General features: G+C 50.3%; 1 protein-coding gene and 2 non-coding genes across 6 annotated transcripts; all 3 read left to right on the top strand.

Annotated features, from left to right (window-relative positions):
- Positions 1 to 683: 683 nt before the first annotated feature.
- Positions 684 to 17083, top strand: Pabpc4 (poly(A) binding protein cytoplasmic 4). 4 transcript variants are annotated; one of them, XM_021639467.2, is made up of 16 exons: positions 684 to 1758; positions 5185 to 5378; positions 7272 to 7387; positions 8524 to 8663; positions 8979 to 9073; positions 10254 to 10391; positions 10820 to 10915; positions 12209 to 12481; positions 12749 to 12836; positions 12942 to 13013; positions 13505 to 13591; positions 13697 to 13824; positions 15498 to 15591; positions 15692 to 15822; positions 16039 to 16139; positions 16771 to 17083. In XM_021639467.2, the coding sequence occupies exons 1-15, from the start codon at positions 1566 to 1568 to the stop codon at positions 16126 to 16128; spliced, it is 1935 nt and encodes a 644-aa protein (XP_021495142.1). In that variant the 5' UTR covers positions 684 to 1565; the 3' UTR covers positions 16129 to 16139; positions 16771 to 17083. The 4 variants fall into 4 exon arrangements, with proteins under 4 accessions (XP_021495142.1, XP_021495144.1, XP_021495141.1 ...); XM_021639466.2 differs by having other exon boundaries at positions 685 to 1758; positions 12942 to 13061; XM_021639469.2 differs by lacking the exon at positions 13505 to 13591.
- On the top strand, positions 9438 to 9569 carry LOC132653324 (small nucleolar RNA SNORA55). Its single transcript, XR_009591093.1, has one exon. It is a non-coding gene; the product is annotated as a small nucleolar RNA SNORA55 (small nucleolar RNA).
- On the top strand, positions 11128 to 11259 carry LOC132653326 (small nucleolar RNA SNORA55). The gene has a single exon (XR_009591094.1). It is a non-coding gene; the product is annotated as a small nucleolar RNA SNORA55 (small nucleolar RNA).
- Positions 17084 to 18795: the final 1712 nt, after the last annotated feature.

Raw genomic sequence — 18795 nt, 5'->3', positions numbered from 1 at the left:
GTGAAGAGTCAATGATTAGCATTAGGCTGTTATCTAAGCCTAAACTCTTTAGCTGGCTTTTATGTAAAAACGAAACAAAAGCCCATTGTTTCACATACATATACACACACACATCCCATGGATTGCCACGAGACGCTCCAGGAGCATGAAGGACGTCTCGTCCTTCCCTTAGCCCAGAACCATGAGCCCAAACCAACCTCTTCTCTTCCTCCTCTTGCACCCCAAAGCACAAACTGAGTTGCAGGAGTGGCCACTGGGACAGAAAAGCGGAGGGGAAGGTCAGGTTTTGTCTCATCAAAGCTTGGCCAGGATTTGTTTGCTCATGTCACCCTATGATGCCACCACTCTTTCTAATGACCTCCGCATTCCGACCTCAAGCTTATATATGTTCTCAAAACTTCACTATGTCTTGTGTATTCAGATCAACCACTTATTGATCTTAGCAGGCCGCCTGCTAACTGCAGAAGCAGGCATTTCGCGGGCGCTTTCACGTTATGCCTGTGTGTGGGTGTTTTTGTGGGGGGGGGGAGAGTCTCGTCTCCATCCCTGCGTGGCTGAGACTCTTACAGGTGCGCGCGGCCGGTCCTCCGAACGCGAGGGGTCGCTGTGGCACCGCGCGGCCGCTCCAGGGTCACTCTGGCGTGGCCTCCCCGCCTCGGGCCCCCGGGGCGGAGTGGGCGGGCACGGTTGCGCCCAGGTCGCGAGGCGCCCTTCGACCAGCAGCGCCCGGGGCGGGCGGGTATAAATGGAGCGGTGGCTGCTCCGGCCACCTCTCTCCGCCCCGGGTCGCGGCAGCCTGCGCCGCTGGTGGGCTCAGCCGGCCTGAAGCCAAAAAGAGAAAAAGCTTAAAAAAATTACAAAAAGCCTCAAAACCTTAAAAAAAAAAAAGAAGAAAGAAAAGAAAAAAGGAAGCAGAAGAGAAGAGGAGGAGGAGAAGGAGCCTTGCCGGGAGCCCGCGGGGAAGTGACTTTCGCACGCTTCCGGCCTGCCCGTCCGTCGGCGTCTGTCTGTCCCGCGGTGAGCCGCCCCCGGCCCGCCCCGCACGCCTCCGCGCCGCGTGGCAGCCCTGCGCCCCGGCCGGCCGCACCACGTGTCCGCGCTGCCCTTCGCCCGCACCCGCCGAGACTCGGTTCCCCTGCCCGGGCCGCTGAAACCGTAAACCGCCGGGAGCCCGGGGCCTATATTTATCGAGAAACGCGCGTCCCCGAGGCCGCCGCGAGCGCAGCCTCTGGCCGCCTCTTGAGGAATTTTTTTTCTCTTGCCCCCCTTTGCGAGGGGGTTCCCTACTTGAGCCTTTATTTTTAAACTCCGAGCTAGGACAGCCGGAAAGCACAAACTCCGGGATAGGGCCATATTGTTCGGGGGAGCCTTTTGTCTCGGAGCTTCTTGCGGTCCCGTGCAAGTCGTCCCGCCCCGGGGCCTCCCTGCTCCGGCGTCTCCCGGTGTCGCGGGTGCCACCTGTGCGCCGCAGCGCAGGCCGGTGCTCCTAGGAGCCCCTTTTTGTCGTGCAGTGGGCCCTGTAAGAAGTCCTCCTGGCGGGGCTCGGGGTGGTGGGGGGTGGGGACATGACCGCTGCTGCCAGCAGCTACCCCATGGCCTCCTTATACGTGGGCGACCTGCACTCGGACGTCACCGAAGCCATGCTGTATGAAAAGTTCAGTCCTGCGGGGCCTGTGCTGTCCATCCGGGTCTGCCGCGATATGATCACCCGTCGCTCCCTGGGTTATGCCTACGTCAACTTCCAGCAGCCAGCTGACGGTGAGTGGGAGCGGTGCGCACACATTCGGGAGACTCCGGGGGACCACGGGAGTCCTGTAGGCGGGGGCCGGATTGCCAGGCCTGGGGCAGAAACCTGACAGCACGCTGCCAGAGTAGCCGCAGAGGGACGCGAGATCAGTGATTGAGAGCTGGGGCATGTGCCGGCGTCAGTCTTGCTCCCACCACTTGCTAACCTGATGACCTTGGGCTACTGGGTGGGGGCGGGGTGGAGTGTGGGTTGAAATCGAAGGAGATTGTGAATCGGGATAAAGTGACATGGCTGTTCTAGTGCCTCGGGAACCACTGGAGCAGCAGTGGGTTTGTGGTCGACCCTGGCATGGACTGGCATGTCTGGGTGAATTGAAACAGCACCCTCCAAAAGTGTAGGTTGAAGAACGCTGGCCTTACCCTTACCCTGGATTGAGTCTTGATGAGGGATGGCTTTAGGGCGACGGGAAGCAAGGAGAGAAGTTCACGGAGTGGGCTTGAGAGGGGCGTTGTTGGTGTCCCTAGCAGCTTCCTGCCAGGCCAGACCCCCACCGACACCTCTTGTCCTTCGCTGCACTGCTCCGGGGACTTCCCCAGCTCTGCCAAGCCCTAGGGCTATGGAGAATGGTACCCAGGTAGTCTAGGAACATGTCACCTGAAATCCACTGGGCAGTTTTTTGCCTCGCCTGGGAATGGTGCTTTATGCTTGTCAAAACCCCTTTTGAAGGAAATAGGACCCTTGTGAAAGAAAAAAAAACCGCATCAAGTCGGGCTCCCAGTGCAGTGTTCCTGCCACCCCCATGCAGAGGAGTTGAGGCTGCAGGAGAGCCACAAATAAGCGCAGAAGAAACCCAACCCAGGGCTACACGTGACTCCAGATTAAGAGGGAGCAACTGCAGGGACCGGTGGGGGTGGGGGGAGTAGGGCACCAGTCATTCTATGGCAAAGGATCTCCAAGCTCCTGTTATATTTCGATTTATTTATTTATTTATTTATTTTGAGACAGGGTTTCTCTGTGTAGCCTTGGCTGTCCTGGATTCAGTTTGTAGACTGGCCTCCTACTCACAGTGATCGCCTGCCTCTGCCTCCCTGAGGTCTGAGATTAAAGGCATGTGCCACTATACCTGTCTTAACCCCCAACCCCCTACTTTTTTCCCCACTTTGAATGGAGCCTTTATTGCCCAAATACAAAACTGAGGTGAAAATTTTGGTCTAGTTGAGACACTAGGGATTTCTACTGCCAGAATACTTGGAGCCTAGCTCTGTTGGCCACAGAGACTTAGAGGGTTTGGGGTGAATGGAGCCTCTTAGCTGTTGCCTGCTGTCTTGAGTTCTGAACAAAAGTTGTGTCTCTCAGAGATAGCAGAAGCCATTGGTCAGGGTGTCTGCCAGCACATACCTCTGCAAGACTTGTTCCTGCTATAAATAAGTGCAGTCTGATTTGTCAGGCTAAGCTGACTCTGCTGGTGCCGTCTTTCTGAAATAGATCAGGGATTGTGTTGGAACGGGCTCCTCTGCTGTTGATATAACGGGGTAGCTCGAGTTTGCAAACCACCTCCTGAAGACACGCTCCTACCCGATTTTGACTCGCCGTAGCCCCCCACCTCCGTGTAGAATTAACACACACTCTGTGGGAAAGGTTGAGAGTGAATCCTCTTGGCTGATAGTGGAGTTTGTTGAGCAGTTTTAGGGGAGCTTTTCCCTTTTCTTTGCAAGTGTTAAGGATGAAGAAGTCCGGGATCTCAGGCATATTGGGCAGTTGCCTAGGAATGTGCTAGTCCTTGTCCACCTTTGAAATAAGGGTGCTAAGGTGGGGCTGGAGAGATGGCTCAGGTTAAAAGCACTGATTGCTCTTGCAGGAGTCCCAGCCATCTATAATAAGATCTGGTGCCCTCTCCTGGCATTCAGGCACACACTCAGAATACTGTATAAATAATAAAATAAAAATTAAAAAAAAAAAAGGTTGGCAAGATGAGAAATAGGCTCACCTACTTTTTGTTTTGTTTTTTGAGACAGGGTTTCTCTGTGTAGCCTTGGCTGGCCTGGACTTTGTAGCAGGTTGGCCTTCAACTCCCAGCCCGCCACCTGAGTGCCGGGATTAAGGGCGTGCACCACCACTTTTGTTTTTGTTGTTTATGTTTGTTTGTTTTTGAGGCAGGGTCTCTGTAGACAATGTAGACCCGGTTGTCTTGGAGCTCACTACATAGTGTAGAGCAGGCTGACCTAGAACTCCCAAGATCTACCTGCCTCTGCTTGTTGTGTGACAAAACCTTTCCCAGAGAGACACAACACACATTTGAGCCCATGTCAGACCAAAGTATGGATACCACTGAAGTCCAGCTTTATGAATTTAGGAGATTTATTAGGGTAACTTGCAGGAATGTGGGTGAAGGGTTGCTTACAGACAGCTGCCTCACTCAAGCCCACCCCAGCATGGGTGACCCCTCACAAAGCTGGGAGCTTGGAGAGTGCTCTTTCCAGGTGCCTCAGCTGTCTAAACCTCTTCCAGGCAGCACAGCTTGTTTCTGCTTTTTCCAGGATGCTGGTCTGAAGTTTTCACAGCTTTTCTCCTGAGGGTCTTGGCAACTCAGCTCCCTTCCAAATGAGGGGGCTCTTAAACACACATACCCAGGAAGGGCCCTGGTGAATCTGATCGGTTTCAGGGACTTCCTGAAGTTATTTTGAGCTGTTTTTACCTGCCTGTGAGAGGAGCTTTCTTGAGGATGGAGTGTTTTAATTTGGGGAGTTTGCACGATGTTGCTGGGACTAAGAACCCCATGCCCAGCCTGACTGGCTAGCCTGTGGTCTTTGTGTGCCGAGATTTTAGGCTCGTATGCTCCCTACCTTTGACCCAGTTTTACTCTTCCCCATGGAGGGTGTTTAGGTCGTGTTGCGTCACTGAAGTCACGATTACGTAAGGAAAAGTGGTCACCACATCTGAGCATCTTTGTTGCCACCAGCGATGTGTCCAGGGCTCTGGGCCTTCACGTTGTCTCTGGTGGGCTTGGTTGAGCAGTCAAGGAGCAACTTAACCTACCAGAAGGGAAGGGCGGCCAGATTCCTGAGATTCCATAGAGTTCTGATTAGACCTCTGAAAGGCCTAGGCCCCTTGAGGCAGCGCTATTTATGTAGAAAGAAGACCCTACTTCAAAAATAAACAAAAAACAGCAAAAATATTAAAAAAAAAAAAACAAAACAAAACAGACCTGGGCTGGAGTCTGTGGTTCATTTATTTACTAACTAGCTCCTCACCTGAGTCAGTCACTGGTGGCAAAAATGTCCCTTAAACTTAGTCCATCTTGTTGCCCTGAGGCTGGTTTGATACTTTTTTTTTTTTTTTTAAATCGGGTGTGAATGGTTGGCTGATCTTTCCGGAATGGTGACAGTCATTTTGGCTTATGTTTAGAGTTCTCAATTAAAATGTTCACTCTCTTCCAGCCGAGAGGGCCCTGGATACCATGAACTTTGACGTGATCAAGGGGAAGCCAATCCGAATCATGTGGTCTCAGAGGGACCCCTCCTTGCGGAAGTCTGGCGTGGGCAACGTCTTCATCAAGAACCTGGACAGATCTATAGACAACAAGGCGCTCTATGACACCTTCTCAGCCTTCGGAAACATCCTGTCTTGTAAGGTAAGTGTGTGCTAAGTGGCCTTAGCAGAGGGGGTGCTGGATCTTGAAAACAAGATGAATGCTACAGCTTTGGGTGTGGTGTGCTCTCAAGGCTGAGGTAGGAGCTGTCTAGGGAGTTCAAGGCCAGCCTGGGGTCTAACAAGACTCCAAACAAGATACTGTCTTAAGGAGGGGTGCCTTACTTAGAAATAGCCAATTGTACCGGTATGATGGCTTTCAATGCTGGAAATGGACTATCTCCTTCCTTCAGTTCTGGGGGCTGATACAGCCTGGTGCATGTTAGGCAAATTATCTACACTGAGGGTGGCTTCTGTTGTTATTTTTAGGTATTTAGTAGCGCATTTTAGTGACAGGTAATGGTTTCATTATGGCATTTTCATGCATATATGCAATGTATCTTGATCACATCATATTCCCCCCATTGCCACCTCTTAGCCTGATCCCCGTAATCCCATCCTTGCTTCTTGACTGCTGGGTCTGTGTGGGTATAAGGGTATGACCCAGTGCATTTCATTAGGGTGGTTGTCCACAGCCCTCTTCTCCATTGCTTCGGGAAGCTCTGATAAGGTCCAGCAAGCTCTAGCCCCAGCCCTCTTTGCTTTTTATTTGAGACATTTCACCAAAGCGCCTGGTCTGGCCTTGAATTTGGGATTGTCCCATTTCTCAGCATTCTGGATAGCTGTTATTAGAGGCCTACCCCTAGGCAAAGGCTCGCCCCCTCGGCTGGGTCCCGCTCTGGGAATGCAGTGTTCACCGAAGAACCTCTAGGTAGTCTCAGCCATGGCCTCATGTAACAACAGAGTATGTGTGTTTGTTGGGTTTTCAGGTCTTGGCTATTTTAGAACCAGCTCTGTGGACTAGGCTCTCCTCCAACACACAGAGCCTGCCTCTGCTTCCCAGGTGCTGGGATTAAAGGTGTGTGCCACCATGCCCAGCTGCTTTGAACTCTATAGCATGTAGCCAAGGATGGTTCATGCTTCTTGCTCCCAAAGATTATAAGATTATAAGTTTGTACAACCATACCCAGTCTATATGGTGTAGAGAAGTTGACCTCCGGGCTTGCATTCTGGGCAAGCAGTCTGCCAGATGGGCTCCAGCCCTTTGCCAGGTGCTCTGTTTGCTTATTCAGCCCCCTTCTCGGCCTTCATGTTGCCTATTGGAAGCGTGAACAGTCTTTACTTTGGAGAGGACAGAAGCCCGTTGTTTCCAGGGGCCTTACTTAACCATCTTAGAGGCATTAGTTAACTGTATTCTGTAACTTTCAGATGGTGGCTGTTTACATGGCCGACACTTGAGACTTGAATTCTCGCCACCGTTCCCCCTCCCCCCAGGGTTTCTCTGTGTAGCCCTCTTGGGTATCCTGGGCTCAATTTTTAGAGCAGGCTGGCCTCAGAGCAATCTGCCTCCCTGAGTGCTGAGATTGCAGGAGTATACCACCATGTCCCGCTGAGACCTGAATTCTTTTGTGGACTTGGCAGACAGTCTGTCTTTGTGAGCACTTCGGTTTGTATGCCGATATCTCGTGGGTTTGTTTTTTCTGAGTACTGTTTATGCTGATGACTGAACCTAGGGCCTTGCCAGTACTATGCAGGCGCTCTAATACGGAGCTGCAGTCTCTAGCCACCTGCCCCCCTTATTTTTTCAATAAGTGTATTTGAACAAAAGCCTGGGCTCTGGGTTTGACCCCTAGAACCCATGTGAAAACAGGGCATGTGACAGCCGTGCTGGGAGGCAGAAACAGGAGGACCCTGGGGCTTGCATGTCAGGCTGAACTGGCTGACACAGAAACGCAGTTCGATAGAAACAGACTAATAGTGGCAGCAGTTGTAAGTGGGTGCTCCCAGCTGGTGCATCTGGCCAGTACACGCAGGTGATCTGCCTTTTCTTTGACAGGTGGTTTGTGATGAGAATGGCTCTAAGGGTTATGCCTTTGTCCACTTCGAGACCCAAGAGGCTGCCGACAAGGCCATCGAGAAGATGAATGGCATGCTCCTCAATGACCGCAAAGTGTGAGTGTCCCAGTCTGGAGCGACAACCATCGCATGAGCCAGCCATGGCCCCACCTCGGTATTAACTGGCACACACAAGGCGGCTACTGGTTCTCTCGGCCCAAGTGTGGCCTGCTCCTACCTCTCCACTCCAGGGCTGGTGAGTCTCCCTGCCCGGGCCATGGCAGCCCTTTTGACTTGCCACGGTCGGCTCCCTGCCCGAGCCATGGCCTGCCTGCTGCCTCTCCCTTAAAGGCATTCATCTGTGGGTTTTGTGAGCATCAACAACTGGGGCTGGCTAGGAGACAGCTCTGAGCCCACTCTGAGCAGGGGTCTTGGCCAGCGGCAGAGTGGAGAGGCCCTGGGCTGACCAGGAGCTGGATACTAGCTATGTGACCTTGGCTTTCCTGTCGGGTCTGCCCAGGGGTCTCCCTGTGGGTCTCCTACTAGGCATTTTTGGCACCAAATTGACCTAGTTCTTCCCTCTGAGCTGTAACATTTCACTGTATGCATAATTTGCATTTACTTCATTTACACACAGTGAAAAGTCCATCATTTTACAGAGACACTGCAAGACATCTTGTCATTACTGTGGGGTTGGGGAGGAGCTCAGCAGAACCATGTGTGGAAAGGCATAGACTATTTCATTTTGGCTCTTATGAGCAACAGTCATTTCTGTCCTTTGTGATCCGAATAGACAAGGCTGTGTTTATGTCTGTGTCAGGAAACATTTTCCTATTAAGGATACCAAATGATACAGCAGGAAAGCAAAAGTTACCTCTGATTGCAGCAATCTCACTGCTAGACTAACCACTGTTAACAGTTTGGTTTGTATCCTTCCAGACGTTTTCTATGCATTTACATAGATGCACAGAAATGAACGTTTTAAAAACATGGTCGTCAGGTTTCTTCACGAAGGCAGTGTGATGTGGTAGGAGTGGCCCTGGTCTGAACCAGGAGCCCTGGGACCGGTCCTTGCAGGATAGTCCCACCTCTTTCTTTTTCTGCTGGGGACTTGGGGCATCTGAGCTTGTGGTGGATGGGGTCCTCGTGTGTTTTAAGCCTCTCCTGTCAGCTTTAATCTGCATTCCTTTGGGCCCTTGGAAATCATGTTGTTCCTTCTGAGTAATCACCTATTGCTCATGGTTTCTTTGTAGGTTTGTGGGCAGATTCAAGTCTCGAAAGGAGCGGGAAGCTGAGCTTGGAGCCAAGGCCAAGGAATTCACCAATGTTTATATCAAAAACTTTGGGGAAGAGGTAGATGATGAGAATCTGAAAGAGCTCTTTAGCCAGTTTGGTAAGTTGGGGTCTGGAGTCCACTCTTACCGACTATCACCTCAAGAAATAATCTATTTTTACGTAACAAGGCCCCTTAATTACCTCAGGGTCAGAGGGTGACTGTAGAGACCAGCCTTTTTTCTTGGCTCATTTTAACACTTAACACTTTTTCCTTACAAGGTTATCCCAGGTGCTTGGTTGGTTTTCAGACCAGGCATGGTACCTCTTTCTCAGACTCATCGGTCAGAGATCTGCGCCAGCTGAGTTAGTACAGGAAGTCTTCTTCAGCTGTGGTAGACATGGTATCACTAATCACTTTGTCCTTTGGTAACAGGTAAGACCCTCAGTGTCAAGGTGATGAGAGATCCAAGTGGGAAATCCAAAGGCTTTGGCTTTGTAAGTTACGAAAAACACGAGGATGCCAATAAGGTGAGAGTACTGTGAGGGTCGGAGAGGCCTGTGGGCGGAGTGTGGTGGAGGTGGGGCTCTGCCCAGTATGCCAGTGACCGCCAGTTAATGTATCTACCGGATCACCAAGCATTTATTTGTTAATGCCTTGGCTACTTTTGAAGGGTTGGGAGGAATGGTTGTTCCCATTCTTGGGTAGGGAAACCAAAGCCTCTTGACTGGTGGAGCAGTATGCTGGACTGGTAACCTACAAAAACCTGAAAAGTTGAGTACAGCTAGGTCATCAGCCATGGCTCATGGCACCTGCCCAAATTTATACAGATACTGGGGCTTGGATTCCCCTCCCCTCCCCCCCCAACACACGTACACACTTCCAGTGCCCGCCGCACTTGAATCTTTCCCAGTCCTGCTGCTTGGTGCCGGTCTGGGGACAGATGGTGCTATAGTAGAGCAGAGGAAATCCAGACGGGTTGCTTCCATTTGTCCTGGGGCCTGTCTCTACAGCTCTGCCACACTTCCTCCTCGAAGATGTTGGTGCTGGGTGTGGTATTTAAGAAGAGAGAGCTGTGTGCACCAGTAACTCATTTAGATGCTAACCCCACTTTCCAGATGAGTCTGGAAATAGCGTAGCAGGCTTCAGGAGTGGGATGAAGCAGGTTGGTGCTCAGTCAGGAAGTGTGGGCATAAGGTTATTGTGTAATTCAAATGCTGATTTCTGTAACCTGCCCCCATATCTGGCTGCAGTCCTTGTTCTGAGACTCTTCTGTCACGGTGTTGGGTAAATACTGCTCCTCAGATGTCCCCTGATATGTCAATAAAGCAGCTTACAGCCACAAGTCACTAAGCAGGGGAAAGAACAGGGCTGGACTTCCTGTCAGCCAGGGGAAGAAAAGTTAGAGGAGAAAGAGGGCATTTCAGCCATAGGAGAGGTCCAAGAGACACCCTGAGAACTCAAATGCAAGTATCTCTGAGATGTATGCTGGGGGAAGACAAATTGGCAAACAGAGTTAAGAAAAGACTGCTCAGTTCTTGTGAAGTTAATGAAAGAGTCAGTTATTTATTTGTGTGATAGCTGGGTTAAGAGAAAAACGAAGAAACGCAGTTGTGTGCAAACAACATTAACAGGGAAATGTGCTGACTGCAGCAGATCGGGTCTCTACACTGCATCTTCATTAGAGACGCATGTTCTCTTTCTGTCTAGGCTGTGGAAGAAATGAATGGAAAAGAAATGAGTGGGAAAGCCATATTTGTAGGCCGTGCACAGAAAAAAGTAGAGCGACAGGCTGAATTGAAACGGAAATTTGAGCAGTTGAAGCAGGAGAGAATTAGTCGGTACCAGGTGAGGTGGGGTGTTTGCAAAGCACCCCTAGTGTTTTTAACTTCTCTTTGGGGAGACGTGGTGTCTGGGCTTACTCTCCTATAAAGGTCAGGTATAAAGGCTGTAACCTACCAAACTACTGCTGAGCAGGGACAATGACTCAGAAATGTTCTGAACGTGTCCACTTACTGCTCTTTGCTGTGTGGGTTCATTTTCCTTAAATTGGTGCCCCTTTTGGGGTAGTTGAACCCTGGAGGGTGAATGGTTGGCCAGGGTGTCACTTGTGGAGGTGACATGGCTGCCGCGGCATTTACAACACAGGAGTTGCTCGACTTGGGCTAACGTCAGAATCCTGCAGGGTTTGTGTGTGTCCTAAGTATGTTGTTCTGGGCCCTGCACTTGGGGATGACCATGTATAGAGGTGTGACTGACAGTAATCCTTTTTCCAGGGAGTGAATCTCTATATTAAGAACTTGGATGACACCATTGATGATGAGAAATTAAGGAAAGAGTTTTCTCCTTTTGGATCAATCACCAGTGCTAAGGTAACAGGGAGTACTGGTGTGGGTTTGGAAACAATATTCTGTTGTTGGGTTATTGGCGTTAGCTGTTGGTGATCCTGAGTGCAACGCTATTCTAGCATATACACCTCTCCTGATGCCCCTGAGAGGCATGCTCTGGAGAGGCAGGTTTTGAGAGGTTTCCTACTTGCACTGGAGCATGGAGTCTGACTCCATTCCTCCCTCTCATGCCCTCTGCACTCAAATCTTTCCCAGCCCTGCTGCTTGGTGCCGGTCTGGGGACAGATGGTGCTATAGTAGAGCAGAGGAAATCCAGACGGGTCGCTTCCATTTGTCCTGGGGCCTGTCTCTACAGCTCTGCCACACTTCCTTCCGTTGACAAGAAAGTTGGGCTGGCTAGCCCTGCTTATAGGGCACAGGCTGAAGCATGTCCTTGGCACTTAGGGAGTGTGACACTGGTGTCTAGAATGTGCTGACAATTTGCTGCTTGGTAGAGGTGTAGCAGTTGCCACAAGGCCATTAGTGAAAAAGGCTGGGTGGCTGAGGAGGGTTTGGCCCTGCCCGGGCCCCGTAGTGTAAGATGTTAATATTTGTATTGGTGTGGGATTGGAATGTTGTATTTAAGTGGTATCCCTTTTGGGGTGCTGACAAAGACGACCCTGCATGGGGAGTCAGGGTAGTTGTGGAGATGACGTGTAACTGCTTTTTGATGGTCCTGTCAGACTCTGGTTTTCTCAGTTTCTCTTGGTGCCACATTTGACTGGCCTTGTTGGAGTGTCCCCTTCAAAGTCTAATACCCTCCAGTCCCAGGTGCTGTTTGTTTTCAAAGATTATGGCAGGGCACCGTTACAGTATTGTTCCTCCTGCTGGGCTGAAGGTGCCGACACACACAAGACACAGGAACAGGAAAGATGCTGGTGGCTAGGTCTGCAGCAGGACCCCAAGGACCTGCAGCTGCGGCATATTCAGGGTTGTCTTAGAGAATGTAGGAGGGGGGCCTACATTCAGGGGGCCCCTAAGACTGATTAGAATCTCATTCCCTATCCTCCAGGTAACTGCCTCCCACAAACTATGGTAGCAGTCACTGATGACCTGAAAAAACCTAAAAGCCACAATGAGTTGATTTTGTTGTTACTGTTTGTTTGTTTGTTGTTTTTAAGGTGGGTTTTCATAGCTGCTCTTGGGTGCTCTTGAGCGCCTGAACCTCCTGCCTCTGCCCCCTAAGTGCTGACCTAGCTCAGTGGGCTTTTTGTTTGTTTTGGCTCTTAATAGCCATGCCTTTCTCACCACAAACCTCAGCAGCTGGTCTCTTTGTAGGTAATGCTGGAAGATGGAAGGAGCAAAGGGTTTGGCTTTGTCTGTTTCTCATCTCCTGAAGAGGCAACCAAAGCGGTCACCGAGATGAACGGACGCATTGTAGGCTCCAAGCCGCTGTACGTCGCCCTGGCCCAGAGGAAAGAGGAGCGGAAGGCCCACCTGACAAATCAGTATATGCAGCGTGTGGCTGGGATGAGAGCGCTCCCTGCCAATGCCATCTTAAATCAGTTCCAGCCTGCTGCCGGCGGCTACTTTGTGCCGGCGGTTCCACAGGTGGGTCTGCCAGGTGGTCGTGGCAGCTGCTTCGGTATCCTGCAGCTGGGGAGAGGGGTTTGGTGCTAGTGTTCAAGAAAGATGGAATTAACCTGTGATCATGGCATACATGGCCAAGGAGGAGTAAAACCGCCTATTGGCCCATCCTTTTGCTTTTGAGTAGAGTTCCGTTCACCCAAGTAATTAAGCCCGCTGAAAGGTGAGGGAGACAGGACTCTGGTGTGGGTTCAGGCTCTTAAGATGATTTGGGTGCTCTTCCCCCTCCAGGCTCAAGGAAGACCTCCATATTACACGCCTAACCAGTTAGCACAGATGAGGCCTAATCCACGCTGGCAGCAAGGCGGGAGACCTCAGGGTAGGTATTGCGAAGCAGGGCTTTGCTCGCCAGGGTGTGCCTGTCTGGTCCACCCAACACCTGGCCAGCCTTGGCTTGTGGTGAGCATCCTTGTCTCCTCACCAGGCTTCCAAGGAATGCCAAGTGCTCTGCGGCAATCTGGGCCTCGTCCAGCTCTTCGCCACCTGGCTCCAACTGGTAATGCTCCGGCCTCTCGTGGCCTTCCTACTTCTGCTCAGAGAGTCGGTGAGCAAACTGGCCTGTAGAAGTGTGGCCGGGGAGGAGGGAGGGGATCAGGATGGCTAGTTTGTCAGCCCAGGACTCGCTTTCCTAAGTCCTGGTTCTGTCTCCTTAGCTGTTGCTTAGGTAGTAGGTCCTTCATTTAGGAGCAGTGACATGTGGGTCCTGGGTGTGTTGGTAGCTTTGAACATTCTTTGCTCATCAGTGTCGTGTGGAAGGTCAACCAGAAGTATTCTGTCTAGATCATAACAGACAACGTGCTGTTGAGAGGGCGGGGGACAAGGAAATGTTTGGAGTATGTCGTATTCTAAATGTGCGAAGACTTCGGTGATGTCCTTTGGCCCTGTGAGGGACATGTGTGATCGTGTTTTGGAAATTCCTCTTCCGTGGGACGTGGCCAGTTGGGCCTCTGCTGCCAACACTGATGTGCGTTTGCTGGTCTGTTGTAGGGTCTGAGTGCCCGGACCGCTTGGCTATGGACTTTGGTGGGGCTGGTGCCGCCCAGCAAGGGCTGACTGACAGCTGCCAGTCTGGAGGTGGTATTGGGTGCACACAGAAGGGGGAAAGCTGGGATCTGCCGGGCCTTTTTTTTTTTTTTGCCCAGGCTGATACGCTTTAATTAAACTTGTTCTTTCCACAAGGCGTGCCTGCAGCTGTGCCAAACCTTGCACCTCGTGCCGCAGTCGCTGCTGCTGCTCCGAGGGCCGTGGCGCCTTACAAATACGCCTCCAGTGTCCGCAGCCCTCACCCTGCCATCCAGCCACTGCAGGTGAGGCCCGCCAGAGCCATGAAGGCGTGTGCCACGTTTGTGCGCAGTTTTAAAGATGCCTTGTTTTGATTCCTCTTAACAGGTTTCATGCCTCCTCTTCTGTGTGGGGGCTCAGGCACTGTCCCTGAGAGCAACATGCTTGAAAGCCTTCTGATTAGTAACAGTTAAGAAATCTAAAGCAGCAGCAGGTCCCTCCATGACACATAAATAAAACTCAGCTTCCAGGCTAAGGACTGGCTCACTTGGTGGTCTTTAAAGCTCAAGCCCAGACTTTAATCCCAGCACCCAAATAAGAGAGCTGGAGAAGACCTGAGCTCAAGTCCCAAGCACAAATGTCAAAGCTGATACAGCGGCGTCCCCAGTACTGCCGACCTGTGGGCTAACCTGCGTAACCAGCGTGGCTCTGGCTACATGAGCTCTCTTTTCCTTGAAAGACCATGTCTTAGAAAATAAGGTGACTTTGACCTGCCTACACCTGTGCACATGCCACATACAGCACAGAAATTTCTAGGCAGGGTGGACCATCCTTGTAATGTCAGGGAGGCAAAAGCTGGAGGACCCCTGAGGCTTGTTGGCTGGGCAGCCTAGCCTGCTGGCAGACCAGGGAGATGAAGGTTAGCGGGTGGCCTCTGAGGACCAAGCCCCCGGTTTCCATCCACTAGGGAGAAAAGGCTTCTCAGCATGTGGGAGGCTGAGGTCGCCTGTTGACTTCCACTAAGTGAGCCAAGGTGCAGCCAGTTTGCTTCAGAGCTTGGTGGCAGGTTGCTGTGGCTGCATATGCATAGCTTTGCTGGAGGCCTTGTACAGACAGTGTCGACAAATAGCCGCTTTGTGACTTATTCTTATCTCTAAAGTGGGGGTTTCTTGGAGCTGATTTGTGATTTGTTTCACCTGTGAGGCCTTTTAGGGCTCCGAAGAGCATTAGTGTATTGTGTTAAAAAAAAACATCTGGCCAAAGCCCTAGTGCGGTAGGGAAAAATTAAATTTAGCCAGAATGTTGGCAAAGCATGTAATCCTGGTGCTGGGGTGGTAGAAACTAAGAGGAGGGTTAGAAGTTGAAGGTCAGCACTCAGCTACATACTGAGTTCAAGGCCAGCCTGGGTTAGGAGAGACTACATGAAAAACCAAAACATCTGGTAAGATGGTGATGAGGTGTACTTTAAGACTTTTTTAAGACTTTTGATTCTCAGTCTTTGGCTCCATTTGTACTGGAAATAACGATGTAAAGGAAACATTGAAAGAAAAAAAAAACTGCATGTACAGGCATTTAATTTGCTACTGGCACATGCTTTTAATTTCAGCCCTTGAGAGTTGGAGACAAGTGGATCAAAAATTCAAGGCCAGCCAAGACAACATGAACAAGACAATTATGTTTCCTGTGGCCTGATTTTTTTACTGCAGGGCCTTGAATTGTTAGGGAAGTGGAACAGCAGTGAACGCTCACCCAGCATGGCAGGTTTGCTTGGTGAGGACTATGGCTCCTCCTGATTGCCATTTGCAGCTAGTTTTCGTGTTTCATACCATTCTGTCTTCCCTGACCTTGTTCCCTAAGACAGGATTGGGTCTTTAAAGCACAGGACAGCTGCCTCCGTTGCTTATTCACGTGGGCTCTTATTATTCAGATGTTCAGCTTGTGTGTCTTAGTGCTAACTCCTGCCTGTTGTGGTTCACAGGCACCGCAGCCTGCAGTCCATGTCCAGGGGCAGGAGCCACTGACGGCCTCCATGTTGGCTGCAGCACCCCCCCAGGAACAGAAGCAGATGCTGGGTAAGTGTCCCGCATACCACAGAGGAGTCCGGTGGGCCTGACACCATGTTCATGCTCGATGGGGTGGATAGTGTTGTGATGACAACTGTTGTGCCCACAGGGGAGCGCTTGTTCCCGCTCATCCAGACAATGCATTCAAACCTGGCTGGAAAGATCACGGGAATGCTGCTAGAGATCGACAACTCTGAGCTGCTCCACATGCTGGAGTCCCCGGAGTCCCTCCGCTCCAAGGTGAGCTGCTCTTCAGGCCTGTAAGAGAGTAGGGTGTTGAGAAAGGTTTGCCCCTGTGACTACCTTCCATGTCTCATCAGTGGTCTGGGCTATTGCTAATGGTATTGGAAAGCTAGCACCAGGAGAAGCCCAGGGGTCCTCTACTCCACCAGGTCTGGGTGCTGGGGAAAGATGGCTAGCTCTCCTCAGTCACTGAGCACCCGGGGGTCTTCACAGGTGGATGAAGCTGTGGCAGTCCTGCAGGCTCATCATGCCAAGAAAGAAGCTGCCCAGAAGGTGGGCACTGTTGCTGCTGCTACCTCTTAGACAAGGAAAAAGTAAGTTTGACGGTTTTTCTGCCCCTTTTTTGTTTGTTGGTTGGTTTTGCTTGGCTTTTTGCATAGGATCTCAGTATATGCCCTTGAATTCACTCAGAATGCTGGGATTATAGGCATAACACCTGCCTGTGATCCCAGCTGCCCATGTGGCTAAGGCAAGCAATCACCAGCGCCCAGTTTCTATTCTGAGCAACACAGAAGGTCCCCAACAAAAGCAGTTCCCTTAGAAAGCACAGGATCACGTGGCTCAGCATTCTCAAGGCCCAGTGCCCCTACCTCATAAAGATGAAAAACCTTCTTGGCCTGAAATAGTGACAGAAGGAAATAGTTCTCACAGTCACCGTCACAAAACCTGCCTGCTATCTGTATGTGCCTTTCTTGCTGGTCCATGAGGTTGTGTGTGCGCTATCTAGCTGGGAGTGCAGACAAAAACAATATTGGTGTTGCAACACCCAGTTGTAGTCACTTCAGAGAGCTGTGGCCTCTGCCCACAAGGCTTAGGAAAGAACAAACTAGGACTATAGCGGGCTCCTTTACATTAGAGAAGGAGAGTGATGGACACTACAGAGTTAAGCTGTGTGGGGGCGGCTGGCTCTTGCTTGCTTATTGGTGTTGGTGTTTCTCTTTCCAGGAGTCAAAAGCCAGATAACCCCTCACGGCATTCAGCTAAGGTCTGAAGACTTCCTAGTTTGTCTGTGGACCTCCACACCAAGAACCACGAGTTGCAAATTCAATAGGTCATTTTGTATCAAAAGGTCAATTATGAAGCACCTAGAATTTTTCAATTATGAGAATATATTCTCTGGGTTCTGCTCTGGCCCAGATGGTGATAACTTTTTTTTTTCTATTGTGGGTTTCTGATTCCCCCCCCCCTCCCAGAAATTGGTTTTGATGTACCCAAGACTTAAGTTTCTCAATAAAGAAAAAATCTCTACAAAACTTGTCATTTGTGTGTTGCAGACTGGTTTTATTCTGTAATTTTGGGAAGTACTGTTGTGCTCTGAGTGTATCAAATGAATTTACTTTTAAAAAAAAAAACTTTTAGTAGGAGTCTGGAGAGATGGCTCAGAGATGGCTCTGCTCTTCCAAAGGACCCAGGTTCAATTCCCAGCACCCACATGGCAGCTCACAACTGTGTATACCAATTCCAAGGGATCTGACACCTCCACGCTAATGCATATAAAATAGAGCTATGAACTTTTTAGAACAGTTTAGAGTTAGTGGGGCTGGGATAAGTTAAATGTGGGGCTGGCAGGGAGCTTGCCTGCCTCTGTACCAAGCCCTGGGCTTAAACTGCCAACACCTGTGGTTCCTCCTGGAGTCCGAATGACCAGAAGTTAAAGAGCAGTGATCTACGTGAGTTTGAGGCTGGCTCAGCCCAGGTTAAATGTGAATCTAACAGTCAACATGGCTGCTGCATCACTGGTGGAGTGTTGACACTTCACTGCAGAAAGCAGGAGAGTCTAGGCCCCATTGGGGTTGCTGCAAACCCTAGAAATGATAGAATTTGCTGGCCAACTGGCCGAAGCCTCTGCTCCCTCTTCCCTGGACTAAGGTTAAGGTTTGTTTCCTGCAGTTACTTCACCCTGCTCAGCAGGGCCAGTTGCGCAGTTTTCAACAAGGCTTCGGCAATGGGGAAAAATTCTCTACAGTCCTCTGGCTGCTCTGTTTGCCTTGCTGCCTGAGCAGCCAGGCCTTCCTTAGGGCTGTGGGTTAGTTTCACTTAAGAGCTGGTCTCCCTTTAAGTAACAGGTACAGCAGCCCAAATTGGGAGGGAGGATCCTCTGCAGCTGGAGTTAGAGACAGTTGTGAACTGTGAAGTTTGCTCCTCCAGAGGATTTCTGGACACATTAATTAAGGCTTAAAGCGCCTTAATTCCAGAGGATCTGAGACTTCTGCCCTGGACACCTTCACTAATGTGCACATACACAATTACAGTTAAAAATAATATTAAGGGGGAGGGATTGAGAAAGCTGTCACACACAGGCACTACACACTCAAGTGATTGAAAAGTTAGGCTATAAGCAGTTAACTGAGAAAGGCAAGGTTTGTTACCAGTGGGGTACTTTGAAAAAATGATCACAGGTTTGGTTGGAGTTCTGAAAAGTGGGTTCCACTGAGCTAAAAGCCAGGGTGTTGCAGGGCTGTCCTTTTGGAGGTTCCAGGGGTAGAATCTTTTCTTCAATCCTAAGTTTTGCATCACTTAACTGTGACCCCATGGTCTTCAGTCTGTCATGTCTGTAACTGCCTTTTTTCTGGAGTTAGAGCATGTCTCCCCTACTTACTGAGAGGCTCTCTGGACCTAAGATTGGCTGGGTTCTGCCTCCACCCAGCCCCCAGCTCTGGGGTTTTGGGTGCACAGCACTGTGTTACCATAAGTTTAGGGCTGAGATTTGAACTTGGGAATGCTTGAATATTCCAGCCCAGTGTTTCCTCTTGTCTGATTAACATTTTCTTCTGGTTTTGCACAGCTGGCATTGACCACTTGCACGTATCATTTTCTTCCTGTACATATGTAGAATCAGGTCTTTTTACACATTTTTTTTTTTAATCTATGTACATGAACACAAAGGAAATAAACTTTTTTTTTTCTTCACTATTAGTGGCAAGGAAACAGGTCATCCTGTCCCATTTACTCCTATATATTTTTTTCTTC

This window comes from Meriones unguiculatus, chromosome 3 (genome assembly GCF_030254825.1).
Source record: "Meriones unguiculatus strain TT.TT164.6M chromosome 3, Bangor_MerUng_6.1, whole genome shotgun sequence".
NCBI classification, from domain to species: domain Eukaryota; kingdom Metazoa; phylum Chordata; class Mammalia; order Rodentia; family Muridae; genus Meriones; species Meriones unguiculatus.
This window is presented reverse-complemented; position numbering and strand designations above follow the sequence as displayed.